The 18,625-nt window shown below is 35.1% G+C and overlaps 1 protein-coding gene across 5 annotated transcripts; it reads left to right on the top strand.

Moving 5' to 3' along the window:
• The first annotated feature begins 13,876 nt into the window (after positions 1-13,876).
• On the top strand, positions 13,877-16,083 carry LOC131054231 (actin-related protein 6). Of its 5 annotated transcripts, none has more exons than XR_009367468.1 (8): positions 13,877-14,164; positions 14,256-14,319; positions 14,399-14,483; positions 14,622-14,672; positions 14,971-15,033; positions 15,186-15,331; positions 15,456-15,521; positions 15,650-16,083. XR_009367468.1 is itself a non-coding variant. In XM_059215720.1 (7 exons), exons 1-6 carry the CDS (start codon positions 13,892-13,894, stop codon positions 15,313-15,315), a joined length of 666 nt encoding a protein of 221 aa, XP_059071703.1. In that variant the 5' UTR covers positions 13,877-13,891; the 3' UTR covers positions 15,316-15,331; positions 15,456-16,083. The 5 variants fall into 5 exon arrangements, 3 of the variants coding, with proteins under 3 accessions (XP_059071703.1, XP_059071702.1, XP_059071701.1); XR_009367467.1 differs by having other exon boundaries at positions 15,186-15,334; XM_059215720.1 differs by having other exon boundaries at positions 15,456-16,083.
• Positions 16,084-18,625: the final 2,542 nt, after the last annotated feature.

The raw sequence follows: 18,625 nt of genomic DNA, 5'->3' as shown, positions 1-18,625 counted from the left end.
GAATTAACTTTATCCCAACTAAGCCTAATCAAATGGCAATTCATTCAACCATGAATCTAGATCCATATTCCATAATTAAACAATATCCAAGATACAACATAGATATAACAATGAATATAACATATTACATAAGGATCAAATATCCATTATATCAAATTTATGATACTCAATCTACATATACAACTATATCATGAATGCCATACGTATCATAATACATCAATCCACTATGAGAATCCATCCAATAGTTGAAGAGATAAGGAATCTACTTCCACGCACAAGAGAAACCAATGAAGAGCATCCTAATGGAAGAAGGCATCAAACCACCTGAACTTGTGGAACCATAAGGAACCACCCCTCATGCTAGGAGATGACACAAGATCCCACACACACACTAGATCTAGGCTGAAACCTAACAACCAAAGGATGAAACCAAACTCCCTCAAGTGAAATCCACAAGAACAATACACCAACACACCAACACACCATATGGCTAAATCAAAAGCATGAGATCTCCAGAGGCTTCTCCAATAAATAAGGCTTAAGGTGCTAGGACCTACATGTAGGGAAGGAGTGCCATCACACACTATCACCATAAAGCAACCAATGGGAAAATGTCTCGACATCCATGATACACATGCCAAGCCATCCCTACCTTTGAGGATATCAAGGGAGTTCGACTTACCTGTAATAACCAAGGTCTTCCCAACCATTCCCAGATTAATATAATTACACTAGGGATATGATTTGAGGCCACAAGTCAACTCTTATCTTATTATGGTGATTTACCTCTACCCATCCCACCTAGGGTTAGTTTACTTATGTTATCGTTTGATTACAAGGTAAACTCTCAATGAGCTATCCTAGTGGTCTAGACCGTAGTACTAAACATAAATAATCCTAGTAGTCTAATCCTCATGACCCCAGTCACTCACTTGGAAGCCCACTCCCCCTAGCATGCACCTAGACCTTAGGGTAACATATCACATAACAAGGGCTCTCAATGCAGCATAACTGGATAGCCGAGGTTTAACAACCAATATGCTATAATCAAAAGACACGAATGCCATATGCCATTTAATCACAACCTCACAAGCAACATGGAGCACACATCATGCAATTATCATAATATCAAAAGTAAACTCAATATGAGCCCAAGAGAAAATAAATGCAAGGCACAACATCTTTCTTGTAACCATACAACAATACAAATACACAATTTAGATCAAATAGCTAGTCTTGGGACAACTCAGGAAACCCAAAATGATAGTCTTTGGATACTGAAAATCAAAATATAGAAATAAAAAAGGATTCAGAAAGCCAGGCAAAGCAGTTTCATACATTTTCTCAACAAAGTAGTGCATATGGAAACCAAAACAATGCCTTCATAAGGTACTTTAGCGCATATGACTAATGAAACAATGCTTGTGTGAACCACATCAACACATTAGGTAACTGAAACAACACACTCAGGCTTCAAAGAGCGCCTTTGACCCCTAGACTGGTGAATTAAAATATAATGATAGCACATATACCATAAATAATGACGCCTTTGCAAACTTTGGCAACGCGTATATTTACTAAAACAATGCATTCACCTACCAGAATAGCAAATATATAGTTTCAACGTATTCGTACAATAGTTAAGCGTATACGCAAAGCAAGACTCAGAAATATGGAAATCAGAGGATACGACTCAGCTGAGGATACACTAAATTATTAATTATGACATAAATTCGACTTAGAAGAGACACAAGACAACTCTTACAACTCAACAAATACGCACAAGGGATATAGAATCCAAGCATGATATCACACCGTGAAAAATACAAAAACCATTGACGACAACACCAGAAGTATAGCCATTATAAACAATAATTCCCAATATACTTATTTCTTCTTTACCATGTAAATAATCTTACAACATAATCAATTTTCCCAACCCCTGCAAACAATCTTTACATAGACACAGTGCAAACAAGCTTGTCTCAAAATTGACATGTAGATAACACGGGAGTAATATCTCCAACCTGGAAGTATATAAGTGATGGAAAATGAATTCGATGAAGTGCAACAATTCAAAATCCAAGCCAAGCCAAGACTCCACAATCCAAATTCATAGAAATATTTTATCACCAATAGTTTTCTAGAAAATCTACCACAGGCTAATCCCACGACAATCTCAGAAACTCAATATGTAGAGGATTAAACAAAAACCATGAAAATATGTCGGCCAATGAAAGCAATCTATAAAATATATTTCATACCAACCCCTACCTCAATTTGAGGCAAAATATATTAAAATAATATTATTTATACTTACCGAGCTCACAACCTGGAATAGTAAAATAGGGTAGGTAGAATAAATAATTAATTAAATAACCCAAAGGGGTAAAAGGAATTAAAATAATATAAACAACCAATTAAGTAAATAAACCAAGGCACAATAAGATATAAATGGCCAATCAAATATTAAAGCCACAACTATATAAATAAATAATAAATCCAAAAGGGATTAAATAATAAATCATTAAACAAAATAACAATAACAATATAAATCACCAATTAAATATAAATCCATAAAATAAGCATAGATAATAAAATATCCCTAATAATAGCTATCACACATTAATATTAAATATTAATGCCAATCATTGATTTAATTAATTATTATAAACTAATTAATTTTTTAATAATTTAATTAACCAATAATCACAACTCCTCAAGACAACCCAACATAGGGTAACATAAAATACCACGAGACAACTCTAACGACAATACCACGACTGACAGGATACCAACCTAAACCTAGAGTGTAGAATGCGATTTCATGTTACCTCCTATCAACTTGCCATTGTGATGGACACACTTAGACCTGTCAAGCTAGGTGGAGTTGATGATGACAACATATGAAATAACATATATCATAAATGATCAGGAAAGTGAAGAGAATCACAAGATCATATCGTGCTCGCAATGAGTGATATGACATCGTCTCTATCACAAATACACAAATAAGATAGTCACGAGAATTATAGCATCAACTCATCCAGTGTAATCATAAAGTGAGGCTAGCACATAGCATGCAACCATCATATCACCAAAATAAAATGTGAATATTGCATAAGCATATAAACCGGCAAATAATAGACCATCATAATAATAATCCATGGATGTCATCTTCCATATGAAACCATAATGTCAACTGCAAATATGACACGTCTGTCATCAACCATAGGGAATCCAAATCATAGATCAATCTATAAAATCTATCAAAAGCATTGTAGAATAGTCTAAGTTATAACCATGTCGTCTATCGATGCACAAAAAGGAAAGATGAATCAAGGAGGGGCACTACATCCTGCCCACCTTGTCCCAGGCTTACTCCTTGAAGTCTGAAATGTTGACATTGTGTTGTCATTGATGTCAACCGGTATGAGAGATGTATGTGCAACACTGCCATGAAGGAGTACAAAATGAGATATCTTTGATACCACCTTGTGTTGCAGAGCACCATTAAGGTAAAGAAGAGAATTTCATTCAGAGGAATGATCACTGGAGTCACCGGTACACAAGTTAGTGCCTGACTTGTGTGGAAGAAATGGTAAGGTTATCAGTACAGTGTATCACTGATAAGGAATGGATGTCAATTGATAAGTGTTGTGTTGACAGTGTGTAGTTGCCAATTGGAAAACTCATGACCAGTGTACAAGCAGGATGGGCAAGGTTCTTGACCTGTTGTTTGTGATGAAGAGGCAGAATGTTACCTAAATCACATGAACACCAGAGGAGAAGAATGAGCTGGTCACTGGTATGCTGTGTGGTTGTAGAACAACATGACTCCCACCGGATGAAGATGCAGTCACCATGTGAAGAGATGACTGACAATGAATGTGCCCACACCGGATCACATGTGCCTGTTTGAAGATGTGCTGCACAAATAGGGAAGTCACATGAGTGCATTACATGATGCAGATGACAAGGTGTCACTCCATCGGCAAGTGGAGATTATCAGCTATTATGCATAGTGTGCATCATAGTTCTGAGAGATAAGGAAGAAGAGGTAAAGGAAAGTGTTGAAAGGCTCACACTAGAACTACCGGTAAATCAAAGGAATGCCTCAAGTGCATAAGGTCAGGGATATGCATTGGACCGACAGAGGAGGCATATTGTGTTGCCAATACAAATGAAGAAGGATGGGTTTGTCTCTTTGAAAAAATGGTTGAGATATGTTCCAAGGTGATCTGGGAGAAGGCAAGGTTGAGCAGAGGGAGTCAGAGGAGAATGACGAGATTGGAGATGGAGTCTGGTGAAGGTTGATGACATAGTATCATCAAGAGCGTTTACCTATATGTATGTCCACCTGTAATACAGACAAGGTACAGATGCAAAAGACTCCCATTTGATGAAGATGAACATGCTATGGATAGCTAAACTTTCCACCCTAACCACTCAGTAACCACAGAGTTACATCGCTCTGCCTGAGGGTAAGTAAAATAGTTTTTTTTACAACTAACTTATAAAACCATTTTCTGACTAAAAACAACAGAAAGTAAAAAAAACACGGGAACGGTTATCCAATTCATGGCAACATGCGACTAGTTTGATCCGTCTTCCACTCCATGAATGCCTCCATTAATTACTGGATGACAGGTTCAGTCAGAATGACTACGTGTAAAATTCGTTGTTGCCAAACCTCCTTATCACTATGCACCTGTTTTACTTTATCCACATGGTTGTTCAAATGATCTATGCATAAAAACAGTAAGGATTCGGTTTTAGCAATGGCGGAGAAATCTTTCTTGGTGACCACCGTTTCACTCCTAACCATATCAATTTGCACTTAAAAATATTTTCTTATGGCTTCACCAGTGTCAACGGTTTTTCCATCCTCTTTCATATATTTCACTCCAATGCATTTTAGATCATTAAGCATGTTTTGTAACAATTCAGACGATTCTTGCTCAAGTTTAACAAATTCCTCATAGCCCAGTTTTATTACCGAATTTATCCATTCAATGTTATTTTTGCAAATGTACAGAATATTTTTATTAAATCCCTATAAAGGCTTTTCTGCAAGGAACTTCATTACGCCATCTCTTTGAACTTCTTCCATGTGAGGTACTATTCGGGCCCACTTGGCTTCTTTGTTCCTTCAAGTTGTGTTTTCCTTTCCCAACTCTCGGATAACTTAAGCAACATCATCATACACCTTTCTCAAATACCTAATGTATTCTTTTCCCTATTTCATGATCATATCTAACCATTCAAGGACCACACCATGTACCATTTTAATCCTTTGTACTTCTACGAGCAACTTCTGATTGCTAGGGGACTTGGGATCAAAGAATGCTCATTGTGCAGATAGTGGTTCCGGATCTAGTCCATGGATTGCGTCAATATATTCCGCCATTTTTCTTAAGTTTTATTTTAGTTCCCTTTTATCCTTTTCATCTTTCCAAGTCCTAGTTATGATCTTTTTCATCGAAGCTTCAAGATGAAGAACATCCGTGGCCCGAGAAGTAGTACCAAAATTCACCTTTTCAACAGTAAAATACATGACTGTAGGGTCCTCTATTTTCTCAGCTGTCAATGGGCAAGCTATCTCTACAGTCTAATTCCCACTGTCAGCATCAAAATCAATTCTTGAAATGGTCTCGAGTTTCTTCACTTTGGGAGTCTTCCCCAAGCACTTGTTCACCATATCTTCCAAAGGGACCAAAACTGGAACTACATTCCTTTTCTTTCTATTTAGGGTATTTTCTAACCATTAGAGGTTCAATGCGCACAGAAGTTTCATCAGAGCTAGCTACAATTTCCTTTTCATTCCTTACTACCAATGTGGTAGTAGTGTTTGCCAAACTATCCACTTGCTGAGTGTCATTTGTAGCATCAACATTTAGCACCTCCAAGTCTGGATGAGCTGAAGGATCTTCCATATTAGGAGAGGCTTCTAAATCAACTAGCATTGAATACACAAGAGATTTCTTAGCTCCGCTTTTGGTTATGGCCTTGATGATCCTAGTAGGAGCTAGTTCATTTTTTATTTCCATCGGCCTAGCACTCTGACTAACTCTAGTCTTTGTTCTGGATGATCCTGCAACACAAGATGTAACATGGGAATTAGCCAATGGGACTTCAGAGGATGAGGTTGAATCTTTCTTAGAGACCTTTCCGATTCTTCACTCTCTTAGCCATCTTTCAATTATTTTGATAACTGGGAATGTCCTTGTTTGAATCTGGTCCTCTTCATCTTTTTCCTAGTCCACTTCTGGAATGACTCCCTTCTTCCTATCATCCACAAACTAAGGATCCATCAGTTCACTCTCATCATCCTTGACATTAGAAATATTCATTGTCAACTCAAAGGCCATGACTTGCGGTAGGGTGAACCTTTAGTGTGTCCTCTTGCTAACTTAAAACTCATCACATCAATCAGCCCAAAAATCCTCTATATTTGGCACATGGATAAAATCTTTTCTTAATTTTAGATGGGTGGCGACAAACCCTTTGGCATCAAAATTTGCTCACGGACCATATAATTGAAAATTCAATTTTTTAAATTCTAGTTCCAAATTCAATTCATTAGAGACACTACTACAAATAAAATAAGTTAATTCAATTAGAAATGAGACACTTGTTGATGTCTGGCTCTGTACTTTGTATCAATATAGGCCAACTGCCAGCATATTTCCATTAAAATCTGTTTGTCAAATGCATATCTAGGAAGCTTGTACGGTTCTCCTTCAAAACCCCCTACCCTTAGGTAGATAAACTTGGGAAACTGTATGAAGAAGCTGCCATTAGTACCAATTAGTTGCATAGATTCATTAGACAATCTTTTATGAATGTTTCCCTTCAATTCATACACCATCCTGCCTAGGAATATGCCATGCACTTTATGATAATTTTCACAGGACCTTTGTTGTTGAAGATGCGGGTGATATTCAAATATTCTCATATTGTCCACCTACGCTTAATGGTACAAACCAGGCCACAGTCTAACACATGTGCCAAGCAATATAGAAGATATGATGACATATAGAAGTTTTTTTTACCGAAGCAGCTCAAACCTTCATGCAACCTGTCTGCAATTAATTTTTCCCAATCAATATATCTTTTCTCACCAAAAATGACTTGTATGAAGAAGTACATCCAATCTTCCCAATAAAAGGCCATTTGGTTCCCCCTTACTCTATGTAACAAAATGACTATGCCTTGACTTCTTGGATTAGATGTTCCTGTGTCAATGGACTTGGCAGTCAAGAACCTCCTCTTTGAAACTTTAACAACCAGTTCCTTGCAATGACATTCCTATAGAATGATTTCTTTTATGAGAAAATCCCCTTTGACTTGCACACCGTCCAATCCTCATATTGCTCCTTCTCAGGTCTTTTCATAATGGCAACAACAACCTCCTGACTAACCCTAAGCAGAACCTCACCATCTGTGCTTCTTACACATCTCTCAATAGGGTCATATCTATTCATGCATTCTAGAACCAGCTCAGGACATCACACCGCAGGAGGGAAAGTTGCTGCTTCCACTAACCAACTATCCAGAATCCTCTGCATTAAAGGAGGACCAGTGGGATTTCGTGCCCTTTCATGGAATTCGTCTAGGTCTACTGACGACATAAAAGTGTCCCCTAGCTCTGACAAGGTACAAACTAACCAAGACTTTTGGTCTATCTTGGGCAATTTAGGTCTGATTTTGAATTTGCCAACAAAAAAAAATACAGCAAGGGAGACGAACTAAACCAACTGAACTACCAAGAAAAGCTTCCAATTTAAGAAATCATAGAGATGAGAAGAAGATTTTGAACTCACCTTTTATGCAAAGCTCGAAATCCAAAGAGACAAGAACAAAAAATATCGCCTGTGCAAATACCTTACTTACCAAATTAGGCAAATGAAGAAGGCAAGTATTTATTTTTTATTTTTTAAATAAAACAAAACTTGAGAACAGGCTTAAAAATCGGTCACAGGATTTGATATGATTGTAACTGCATGCTTATCCATGCCAAATTATTCTGAAAAGACTTAATTCTGACAATTCATTAATTGCAAGTCTTTTCCCTCCACATCCTTCCCTGAAATAATTATTCTCAAGTAGGATCTTCTTTTCGACTCATTCCCTCGAAGTTCACCCTTTTAAATCTAGAATACTCCCTCCATGGTGATGCTTCGTGATTTTTATGTCCGCTACTTTTATGTCCAATGCTATTCAATCCTTGAACTTTGAACTTTGAACCCTCTGAGAAGTAGTTCAAATGTTCAAGTTCAAAAGAACATAACAAGGACAAACTAAGACAAAGAGAACAAAATGCCGCAGCTTATGCGTTACAAGGACGGGACTCAGGCAAGACTTGACTTTCTCAGCTTTGAACTTGAACGTTTGAAAATGTTCAATAATTCAAGTTCAATAACAATTGACACTAAGACCATTAAATTTTCTTTTTAAAAACAAATCCGCGATACAACATGCTCCACTTGAACTTGAACCTTGAACTTAGATGAGGTTCAATTGAGAGGCTCAGTTCAAGATAAAATTTAATAAGACAAAAACCAAAAATCACACAAACCCGGACTAAATATACACTCCTTATTTTTAAATAACATGAGAACATAAATGCCTCAGGAGAATGAGGAGGGTAACACAAATGATGTCAAATATTCCATTCACAGTTCATGATTTGTTCATATCGGAAGTGTGATTGAGCTTTGGTGAGGTCCGGTGAGATAGAACGAGACATCCAATAGAGTGTGTAGTATTTTGATTAGCGGTTCATTTTGGTTGAATGTTTTGTGTTGTGGATCTCAGAGAAGCATTATGGATGTGTAATCTACCTTATTCCAAGTTTGTGGCCTCTGGTGAAGATTCTTGAGTAAGATAAAAGATTCGATTTACATGTTTTTGGTTAGAACAATGTTCATCAACAGTAACATGTGGATATTCATTATGCGGATTAATCTTGGTGGTTGTAATTGTGTTTGAGGATTATTTTCTGACATATGGATAACATGTGGACAATTCTTTTTCGTCCGCATATGCATTGGAGTTCGGATTGAGCCGACTTGGAGAACACGTTTCATTTGTGTGTTATGCATTTTTGGGCCAACATGTAGATGGCCTAATTTGATGTTGTCGATATATAAGAGCGATTGCTATTATCATTTTGGATATCGATGATTGTGTGTTAAGTATTTGTAAGAGATTGTGCATAGTTTCATGTGCACAAGTAAAGGATTTGTGCTTCAGATTACAACAAAACAATGCAGTATAGCATAGAAATGTAATATTGTGTACTTTATGCTTAACTGAAGCTGTATTTTGGCATTTGTAGGTGTTGTTTATCTGTTTAGACATTCCAATTATATTTGTAATCATTTTGTAAGGTAGTGAGCCTTCTAGGGTTGCAACCCTTATTGTAATTTGAACAGTGAGCTCTAGGTAGTGTGCTTGAATCCATGTGCATTCCCCTTATGTGCTTGATACTTAAGGTGGAGAGCAAACACTAGTTTATTTAGTTACTAGCATTAATTTAGATTAATCTAATAGCCATCTTTGTATTTCGTCAGATAAAATGTACTTAAAATTTGTAATACTCATGGGTCCCAAAATTGTTTTTATACCATTGATTTCCATTGAGGCCAACAATTGAAAAGAAACTCAACTCTCATGAGCATTACAACTTGTAGGTATAGTTTACCTCATGGAATGCAATGATGGTCATTAGATTATATTTTGAATCAGTGGTGGCAACTAAATATTGCTGGTAGAACCCTAAAGTAACTAATAATTATGATGTATTATTGACAAATTAATTTAATCTTTTACAATAACTAATAAAATTTTGGCGAATCTGATCCAACCATGTATCGAATATTTGGGCGAATCTTTGAGTTAAAAAATTTAATAAAATAAATTATCTGGCGATTTAAATAAGACTGAAATAAAATTTTGTAAAAAATGTGGTGATTTAGGTTACCTTAAAACTTGAACTATTAGCCAAATTTTGATTTCCAAATTTTAAAAAATAGCCAATTGGCGAATATTAGCCACTAAAGAAATCACTACATTGTTGGCGAAAGGAGGTCTCCTTTATGTTGAAGGCGTGTAACCTTGTTTCTAGATTCCTTAAGACATCAACATATGACTATGTTGACATATTAAGTGGGGCCATACATATCACCCCTTTTATATTATACTTTTGCTCTATATTTGGCATGTCTTATGTGAGGCGTTCATTCTTGTTGTGTAATCTCTTGATGGAAGTTATCCTCATCTTATCTCAACAATTGTGCTATGAGTCCACCTTATTGATGTGAAGAATGAGATCTACTATAAATGTTTTATGAAGAAGTTATGTGTGGCTCCTTGTTGTTTTAGAAGAAGTTATGTGTGGCTCTTTGTTGTTTTAGAAGTGTATTAAAGATCTCTTTTTGCTCTTGATGTTTTAGTGCAAACCTTTCTTGTTTGGTTTTGTAATACCAAAGATAATGATCAACTATGGACCTTAATGGAATCTTGAGTTCTGATAATTATAGATTCATCACTTCTCCTATAAGAGGTTGATGGGGCACGATTGAATGATTTGTGATGTTTGAGTATTCGTTATTGTGCTTACTCCGTCGTCTGTTCCAAGAGATTGAATTTATATCTTGTCTTACTAACGTTGCATAATGTTGCTATTCATTGGCTGAAACTATTTTCTACAAATTTCTGATTCTATTTGTGATTCCTCTTTGAAAGATTTCGCAATTGATCTTTTAGGATTTTTGTTTTCTATTGATGACATTTGATTGGCAATCTTGTTGTGTAATCTCTTGATGGAAGTTATCCTCATCTTATCTCAACAATTGTGCTATAAGTCCACCTTATTGATTGAAAGATAGATGGACAGGATCTTTGAGTTTGGTATACTCTAACTTATGTTGGTTGATTACCTTTTATTATGAGTATTAACATGGAATTTTTTTCTTGGGTCAAGCATTTTTAATTCATTATGATTGAACCGACTTGATGCTTAAGTGTATGATTTCCTATCCATGAGTATAGGAAATTGATTGGATCTTTCAGTGTTTTGGAGTGCTTCTGAAACAAGGCATACTAATTCTTCAAGGGAAATTATTGGGATGGGCAGTTCGAGTGCTTTGGAAGCTGTGATTGGACACAGCTACTGCTGAGAGGGAGTTCCAGCTACCTTGGTATATCTTGAGTATGTATTTGGTATATCTTGAGGGTTATGAGATTCAGGATAGAGTAACTCATGTGTGCAGATTGAAGAAAGCCATGTATGGCCTCAAACAAACCTCTTGTGCTTGGTATGAAAGAATTGATAAATACTTGTTATGTTAGGATTTTGTAAAAATGATGCTGACTCTAACATCTACTTTAAGTTATCCAATGATGAAATGTTAATTCTAGCTCTCTATGTGGATGATTTATTTCTTACTGGTAAAGATGAACTTATCATTAAATGTAAGAAAGAACTAGCTTCAGAATTTGAAATGGAAGACTTAGGTCTAATGCATTATTTTCTAGGTCTAGTAGTATGGCAAAGATCTAACGAAATGTTTCTAAGTCAAGGAAAGTATACTATTGATATCTTGAAAAGATTTAGAATGATGGATTGTAAACCTGTGTCTACTCCTATGGAATCTAACTTAAAGAAATTAAGTGTTTCTGCAGCTGATTCTGATTTTGTAGATCCATCGGATATACCAAAGCTTTCTTCAATCTACACACATGAGTTACTCTATCCTGAATCTCATAACCCTCAAGATATACCAAATACATACTCAAGATATACCAAGGTAGCTGGAACTCCCTCTCAGCAGCAGTTGTGTCCAACCAGCTTCCAAAGCACTCGTACTGCCCATCCCAATAATTTCCCTTGAAGAATTAGTATGCCTTGTTTTAGAAGCACTCCAAGCCACTGAAAGATCCAATCAATTTCCTATACTCAAGGATAGGAAATCATACACTTAAGCATCAAGTCAGTTCAATCATAATGAAATTAAAAATGTTTGACCCAAGACAAAAATTCCATGCTAATACTCCTAATAAAAGGTAATCAACCAATATAAGTTAGAGTATACCAAACTCAAACTTTTATGTTAATCTCAAAGATCTTGTCCATCTATCTTTCAATCAATAAGGTGGACTCATAGCACAATTGTTGAGATAAGATGAGGATAACTTCCATCAAGAGATTACACAACAAGATTGCCAATCAAATGTCATCAATAGAAAACGAAAATCCTAAGAGATCAATTGCGAAATCTTTCAAAGAGGAATCACAAATAGAATCACAGATTTGTAGGAAATAGTTTCAGCCAATGAATAGCAACATTATGCAACGTTAGTAAGACAAAATATACATTCAATCTCTTGGAACAGACGACGGAGTAAGCACAATAACGAATAATCAAACATCACAAATCATTCAACCGTGCCCCATCAACCTCTTATAGAAGTGTGATGAAATCTATAATTATCAGAACTCAAGATTCCATTAAGGTCCATAGTTGATCATTATCTTTGGTATTACAAAACCAAACAAGAAAGGTTTGCACTAAAACATCAAGAGCAAAAAGGGATTTTTAATACACTTCTAAAACAACAAGGAGCCACACATAGCTTCTTCATAAAACATTTATAGTAGATCTCATTCTTCACATCAATGGTCAGATTTGAAGGTTGAGAACATCTCAAAGCTATGTTTTGAAACACATGATTACTAGAACAACTTATAACATTGGTGTAACAATAAACGAAAGTAATAGTTCACTCAAATCAGAAGAAAGAACATAGAAGAGACCAATGACTGAATGCAGCCATAATATCCATTAGTTCATCTATTTGTAGTTCAGTCCAGAGGAAGTAATCAGAAGTAAATCAAAACAAGTGAGCATTGATAAAATTGATCTAATAACAACATCATTTTGCAAAATGATATTAATAAAATACTCATTAATTATACTTTTTGTTAACCACCAAGCACAATTTATACTTGATCAAAACCAAACAAATCTCAAGGTAGTTTATGATAGTAGAAGAATCCCATATGTCAAAAAGCACATGAAGAAGGTCTACATTATACGAACTACAGGGCTGTGTAATAGATAGGAGAAATAAGCTTCTTCATCTAACATTAACCCTTGCATACTACGAACATGATTGCAGATCATCTTTCAGCTAAACTTTTCTATCAGGAACACCTATTAGTAAAATTACACATAGGCCAAAACATTAAGTCAAAGTGATTTTGATCTGTTCATTAAGAGTTCATCTCCATAATTAATAGAACATAAAATTCCTACACCTCAGTCGGTATACTTGTATCAATGATTGCCTCGGCAAACAATCATTAGCTCTTCGTGACTGTACACATCTCCATAAGTCGTTCATGTCAAGTAGAACTCAAGTCAACAAAAATGTCATGAATGAAGATCATTAAAAAAAAACATAACTCAACCAAGCATAGCTACTCACTTAAAATGCATATAAGTATTCATCACAAGAATACTTAGAACTTTTAGATCAGAAGTCAATAATAGAACCAGACCATATTATTTAACATAATAACAATATCTAAATTACATATGCAGAGAACATAACAAGTATTTAGATCATAGTTATATAGATGACAATTGTGGATGATGAGTCCAAGACATTCCTGATTCCAATCAAAACATTAACGAAGAATCCATGTTGTGATGGACTATTGGCATTGGCATATTGTTTTGCTTTTGACATTTTGCCAACATGTATTTCACTCTGGTTCGTGCTTGAGTAGCTTGTGTAGTTTCTTTGCAGTCATTCTGTAATCCAAAATAAATCGCTTTGTATATGAAGATCCACCTATGGGAAAGCTGTCTAATTTTATATGCTTGTGACACAATTTAGTCCATTTTTTCATCTTTATGGACAATCCTGCAGGAAGGTTGGAAATGCAAATCCAATCCGAAGCACATATGTCCTTCCTGATGGTATCAAGCATAATCGGGGTTTTGTAAAAGATCCAGAGGAGGCACAGAGATATATGTCAACACAAGAAAAAGAAATGCTGCCAACACGAGAGGAAGAGAATGAGCATCGCATTCCTCTAGATGTTGAAACTGTAGAAGATAGAAGTAAAGAAGCATCTGCCAAAAATGAGGTTGTTTGCTTTTTCAGGTTTATTGTGAAAAATAGTTATTCCAAAATTCAGAATCCATCTATTGGATTTTAATTTTTTGTTTTTAATGTAGGAGCTGAAATTGACTAATGAACGATTCCTTGTTCCAGAAATGCTTTTTCATCCTGCTGATCTTGGTAAGATTCTTTTCAGAAGATAATTCATTTTGATTGACGACTCTACAAAATTACTGACAATTTGGAATGTATCGTGCAGGGATGAACCAGGCAGGATTGGCAGAGTGTATTGTACGTGCTGTTAATTCCTGCCATCCTCATCTGCATCCAGTACTCTTTTCAAGGTGATTTCTCAACTATCTGGTTCTTTTTGTAGCCATGCAGTCTATTGAATTCTTCCTTGGAATATCCAACTTCTGAAGGGTTCTTCAATTCCACTAAATATCTTCTGGTTGCTTGATTTGTTTTTGTATCATTTACAGCATAATTTTGACTGGTGGGAGCTCACTTTTTCCGCGCATGAAAACAAGGCTGTAAGATTCAGATTTATATTTTTGTGCTGTTATATTTATGAAATGAGTGGAAATTTTATTTGGGTAAGGGATTTAAATAATTAAGAAATAATTTGATGAAATGAAACAACAAATATGAACTTTCCTTTCTATCTATTTTGATTATACTCTTCGGTTTTAGGATTACTATTTTTGCATCTTGTTGTTTCCAACTGGCAGAAGATTTCCATGGTTTTTGCTGTAGATTATTGTTGGTAAATGTTCTGTGCATCAATTTTAATTTGTGTTTGGAGTTAAGAAGTGCTCTTTTTCAACACAGGGAACAGGAACTCCGGCCTCTTGTTTGTGATGACTATAAACTTAAAATTGTGATACAAGAAGAGTAAGCAGAAATTTTCCTTTATACATTTTACTTGTTTTAAAAAGGTTGCTAATTTGATCTAAACTTTAGCTAAACGTTGTATAAGTCGTCTGATTTGTTTTTATATGCTCAGTCCTATGTATAAGTCGTCTGATTTGTTTTTATATGCTCAGTCCTATGTTAGGTGCATGGAGAGGAGGATCACTCTTGGCAGCCAGTCCTGACTTTGAATCCCTGTGTGTGACAAAGTCAGATTATGAAGAACTTGGATCTGCAAGATGCCGGCGGCGCTTTATGCATTGATTCTTGAAAACTTTGTGTGGTTGATCTTCAACATTTCTGTCCTTGGGTTTACATTTCTGGATTTTTGTTTTTTAGTTGTTCTTTACCCTGTCAAATAGAATATGTGGTCGTAGTGAGCAGGTGGATATTTTTTTTTGCAGGAAAACAGTATTTCAAGTCTTCTATTCAATGTGGAGCTTGTAATAATGCAAAACCGCATCAAGTTTGTAAGCAGGATTGATACTATAAGATGCCTTGAATTTTTTATACCTTTTATCATTCAAAACAGTCAATTTTTAATAAGATGGGGGACATCAATGGGAAGAATTCAACTCCCGTTCATGTGATCTTGTAGGTGAAAAAAAGTGAAGGCAGTTTTAAGGGTTTCTGTCAAGCAGGAAGGTCAATTTGGTATACGAGACCTCCACTTATGCAAGCATTCTACAAGGAGATTCTGTGTTTACCTCATTCATTGTTCAACATGATATACATTTCCATCTCTCAAGATTTGAACTTGTGGCCTCCACCATATGGGTCTTCGCTATCAAGCCAACTCAGTTTGCACCTTGCTTATGTATTGATGTTTGGCTTTGAGCTGTAAGACTGATGGATTGAACATAACCTCTGTGTTTATTGGGTAGCCATGATTTTTGCATAGTGTTGATTCCAAACTGGTTGTGAATGAGACAAAAACATTATCCCCTTGACCAAGGCATTACACTGTCACACATTCTTATGTAAATGACATCATAGTTAATATCCTTAGACTCATCGTAGTTAATATCCTTAGACTCGTCATTTCTTTTGTACCAACAAGTTTTTGTTTTAAATTCTGCAAGCTGCGTGATTACAATAGGTCTACAGAGTAATAAAATAATGTCTCAGCAATTTTGGTTCTATAAACTTGTGAGCATTGTATTGTTATTTACATACTTTGGACTCTTACCCCTATGCTTATTGGGTAGCCATGATTTTTGCAGTGTTGAATCCAAACTGGTTGTGAATGAGTCAAAAACAATATCCCCTTGACCAAGGCATTACACTGTGGCACATTCCTATGTAAATGACGTCATAAAAAATTGTAGTTAATTTCCTTAGACTCGTCATTTCTTTTGTCACAACAAGTTTTTGTTTTAAATTCTGCAAGCTGCGTGATTACGATAGGTCTACAGATTAATAAAATAATGTCTCAGCAATTTTGGTTCTATAAACTTGTGAGCGTTGTATTGTTATTGACATACTTTGGACTCTTGTAAGATGTATACTTGCCTATAGGGTTTCAACCATTTTTAACCAATTTTAACCGTTACTTATGGAATTGGAAAGGTATTGAGTGCCTTCTGTTTTATAATAATTCCATTATAAAACGAAAACAGAATCCTTTGTTTAATGTTGTAAATTGGTCTTACCTGTGAGGCTCACACAAAGCCAAATTCTAACTTAATTATAATGGGTTGGACTACTGCTTTTGGTAAACTAGATTAATGACAAGTAGTAAAAATAGATTAATGCAATTAAAATAGAAATATTTTCTATCTTCATTTGCTCTGGAATAAGAGGATATCATGCTTTGATTAGAATATCTTCCCAAGGTAAGGAAACCAGGGAAAAATTGAGCAATCAAAATCAGATAATTGAAGATGGCAGTGTTAAAATTGTTATATTTGTAGACAAAGGTGTCAATGAATTTCATTGAGGTAAGTTTCAGAACATGAATTATCTCATGGCTGTAGAATGTTTGCACGCTTTGAGTGAAATTTCTTTGTTCAGATCATAACTAACCTATCAATTTTTGTATCTGCTAAATAGAACTCCAGTAATATTCGATGCTATTCCAATAACATTGTACTGATTTAGGAGTAGAATTTCATATTTCTAATTATGATATAATGGACATTATAGTAGTTGAAGATACCAGTGTCATAAATGTCTTCTACTTTTGATAGATCATGTAAGGCTCTAAGAATAAAGCTTGGGTTATCTCAAATTTTTCGATGGCATGAGATATATAATAAAACCTACTCTTTGGTGTCTAAAGGACGTCCTTTGTGATGAGTATCACTGATGATTTCAATTTTAAGACTATTTTTTTACTAGAAATTTATAATCCTCGAGTCCATAGTCTTGGTAAGTTGTTACTTCCAATTGCTCAAGGTTGGAGGGTCCAATTGAAGATTATTTAGCCTTGTATACTATATGAATTTTATACTAAATCTTAATTCAGTACAAAATAGTTTATCATTTAAAAAGAACACTTGGACTTTTATCCATATTGAGATGTATTACAAGTTGGAGCCATCGGTTGTGAATTACAACTATATCATATGGTTTCACTTAATATATATATTTCTAATACTTCTTCTCTATGCATTGGTTGTGAATCACAATTAGATCATATGATTTTACTTAATATATTTATTTCTTCCTTTACTTCCACTCTAGGTATTGATTGTGAATCACAACTAGATCATATGATTTATTTCACAAATCATGTTATACTTCTTAATATATTTATCTAGAACATAATGTGGTGGTTGATATCACGATCTACACATCATATGATTTCTCTCAATATATTTATTTCACAAATCATATTATACTTCTCAATATATTGATCTAGAACAAAATGTCGTGGTTGATATCACGATCTACACTCATAGAACAATGCTATAAGGAAAATTGGATCTAATTTTTTTTCACCCTAATGATTTACCTTAGTAGCATTGAGAAAGAAGGCGGAACTACTGCAATAAAATATTCTACAAAGTGTATTTAAATATGAAATATGTCTTTATCTAAGATCAATAGAAAATAATATTATGTAGATGCATAAGTTAGGAATAACAATAAAATCAACAAACCATACATGATTTGCTTGGATAAACCCTTTTGGAAAAAAAACCACCAAAGAAAAAGATGAAACTTCAATGTACATGGAACAATGTCAACATATTAACACTGTACTTTTAACACAACTTCTATAGTTTAATGCCCCTCCCTCAATCAGACTCTATTTAACCTAGTTGACTTTGGTTGACTTCTCCTGTTGTTTATGAGACTGGGTGATACTCTTTAATGTAATGACTTTTATCGTGATTCTAGGATATGTTGTTGGTTATGCATTTTATCTCTATGGATGCTTAGATGTTAGATTATATGATTAAGTACTAACCTTGGACTAAAATATCTTCTTTATGTATGAAATATTTCTTGTGTCTGTTTACTTGAATGAGTATGAGTCTTTATGGGGTGCGAGGGGATGATCTTTCGTCACCCACTTCGAAGGGACATAGACTATCATGATTCTCTTCTACCGGTGTGCCTGAAAATG

Source organism: Cryptomeria japonica, unplaced genomic scaffold (genome assembly GCF_030272615.1).
Source record: "Cryptomeria japonica unplaced genomic scaffold, Sugi_1.0 HiC_scaffold_230, whole genome shotgun sequence".
NCBI lineage: Eukaryota > Viridiplantae > Streptophyta > Pinopsida > Cupressales > Cupressaceae > Cryptomeria > Cryptomeria japonica.
Note: the sequence above shows the minus strand (reverse complement) of the source record. Positions and strands in the feature narration are given on the sequence as shown.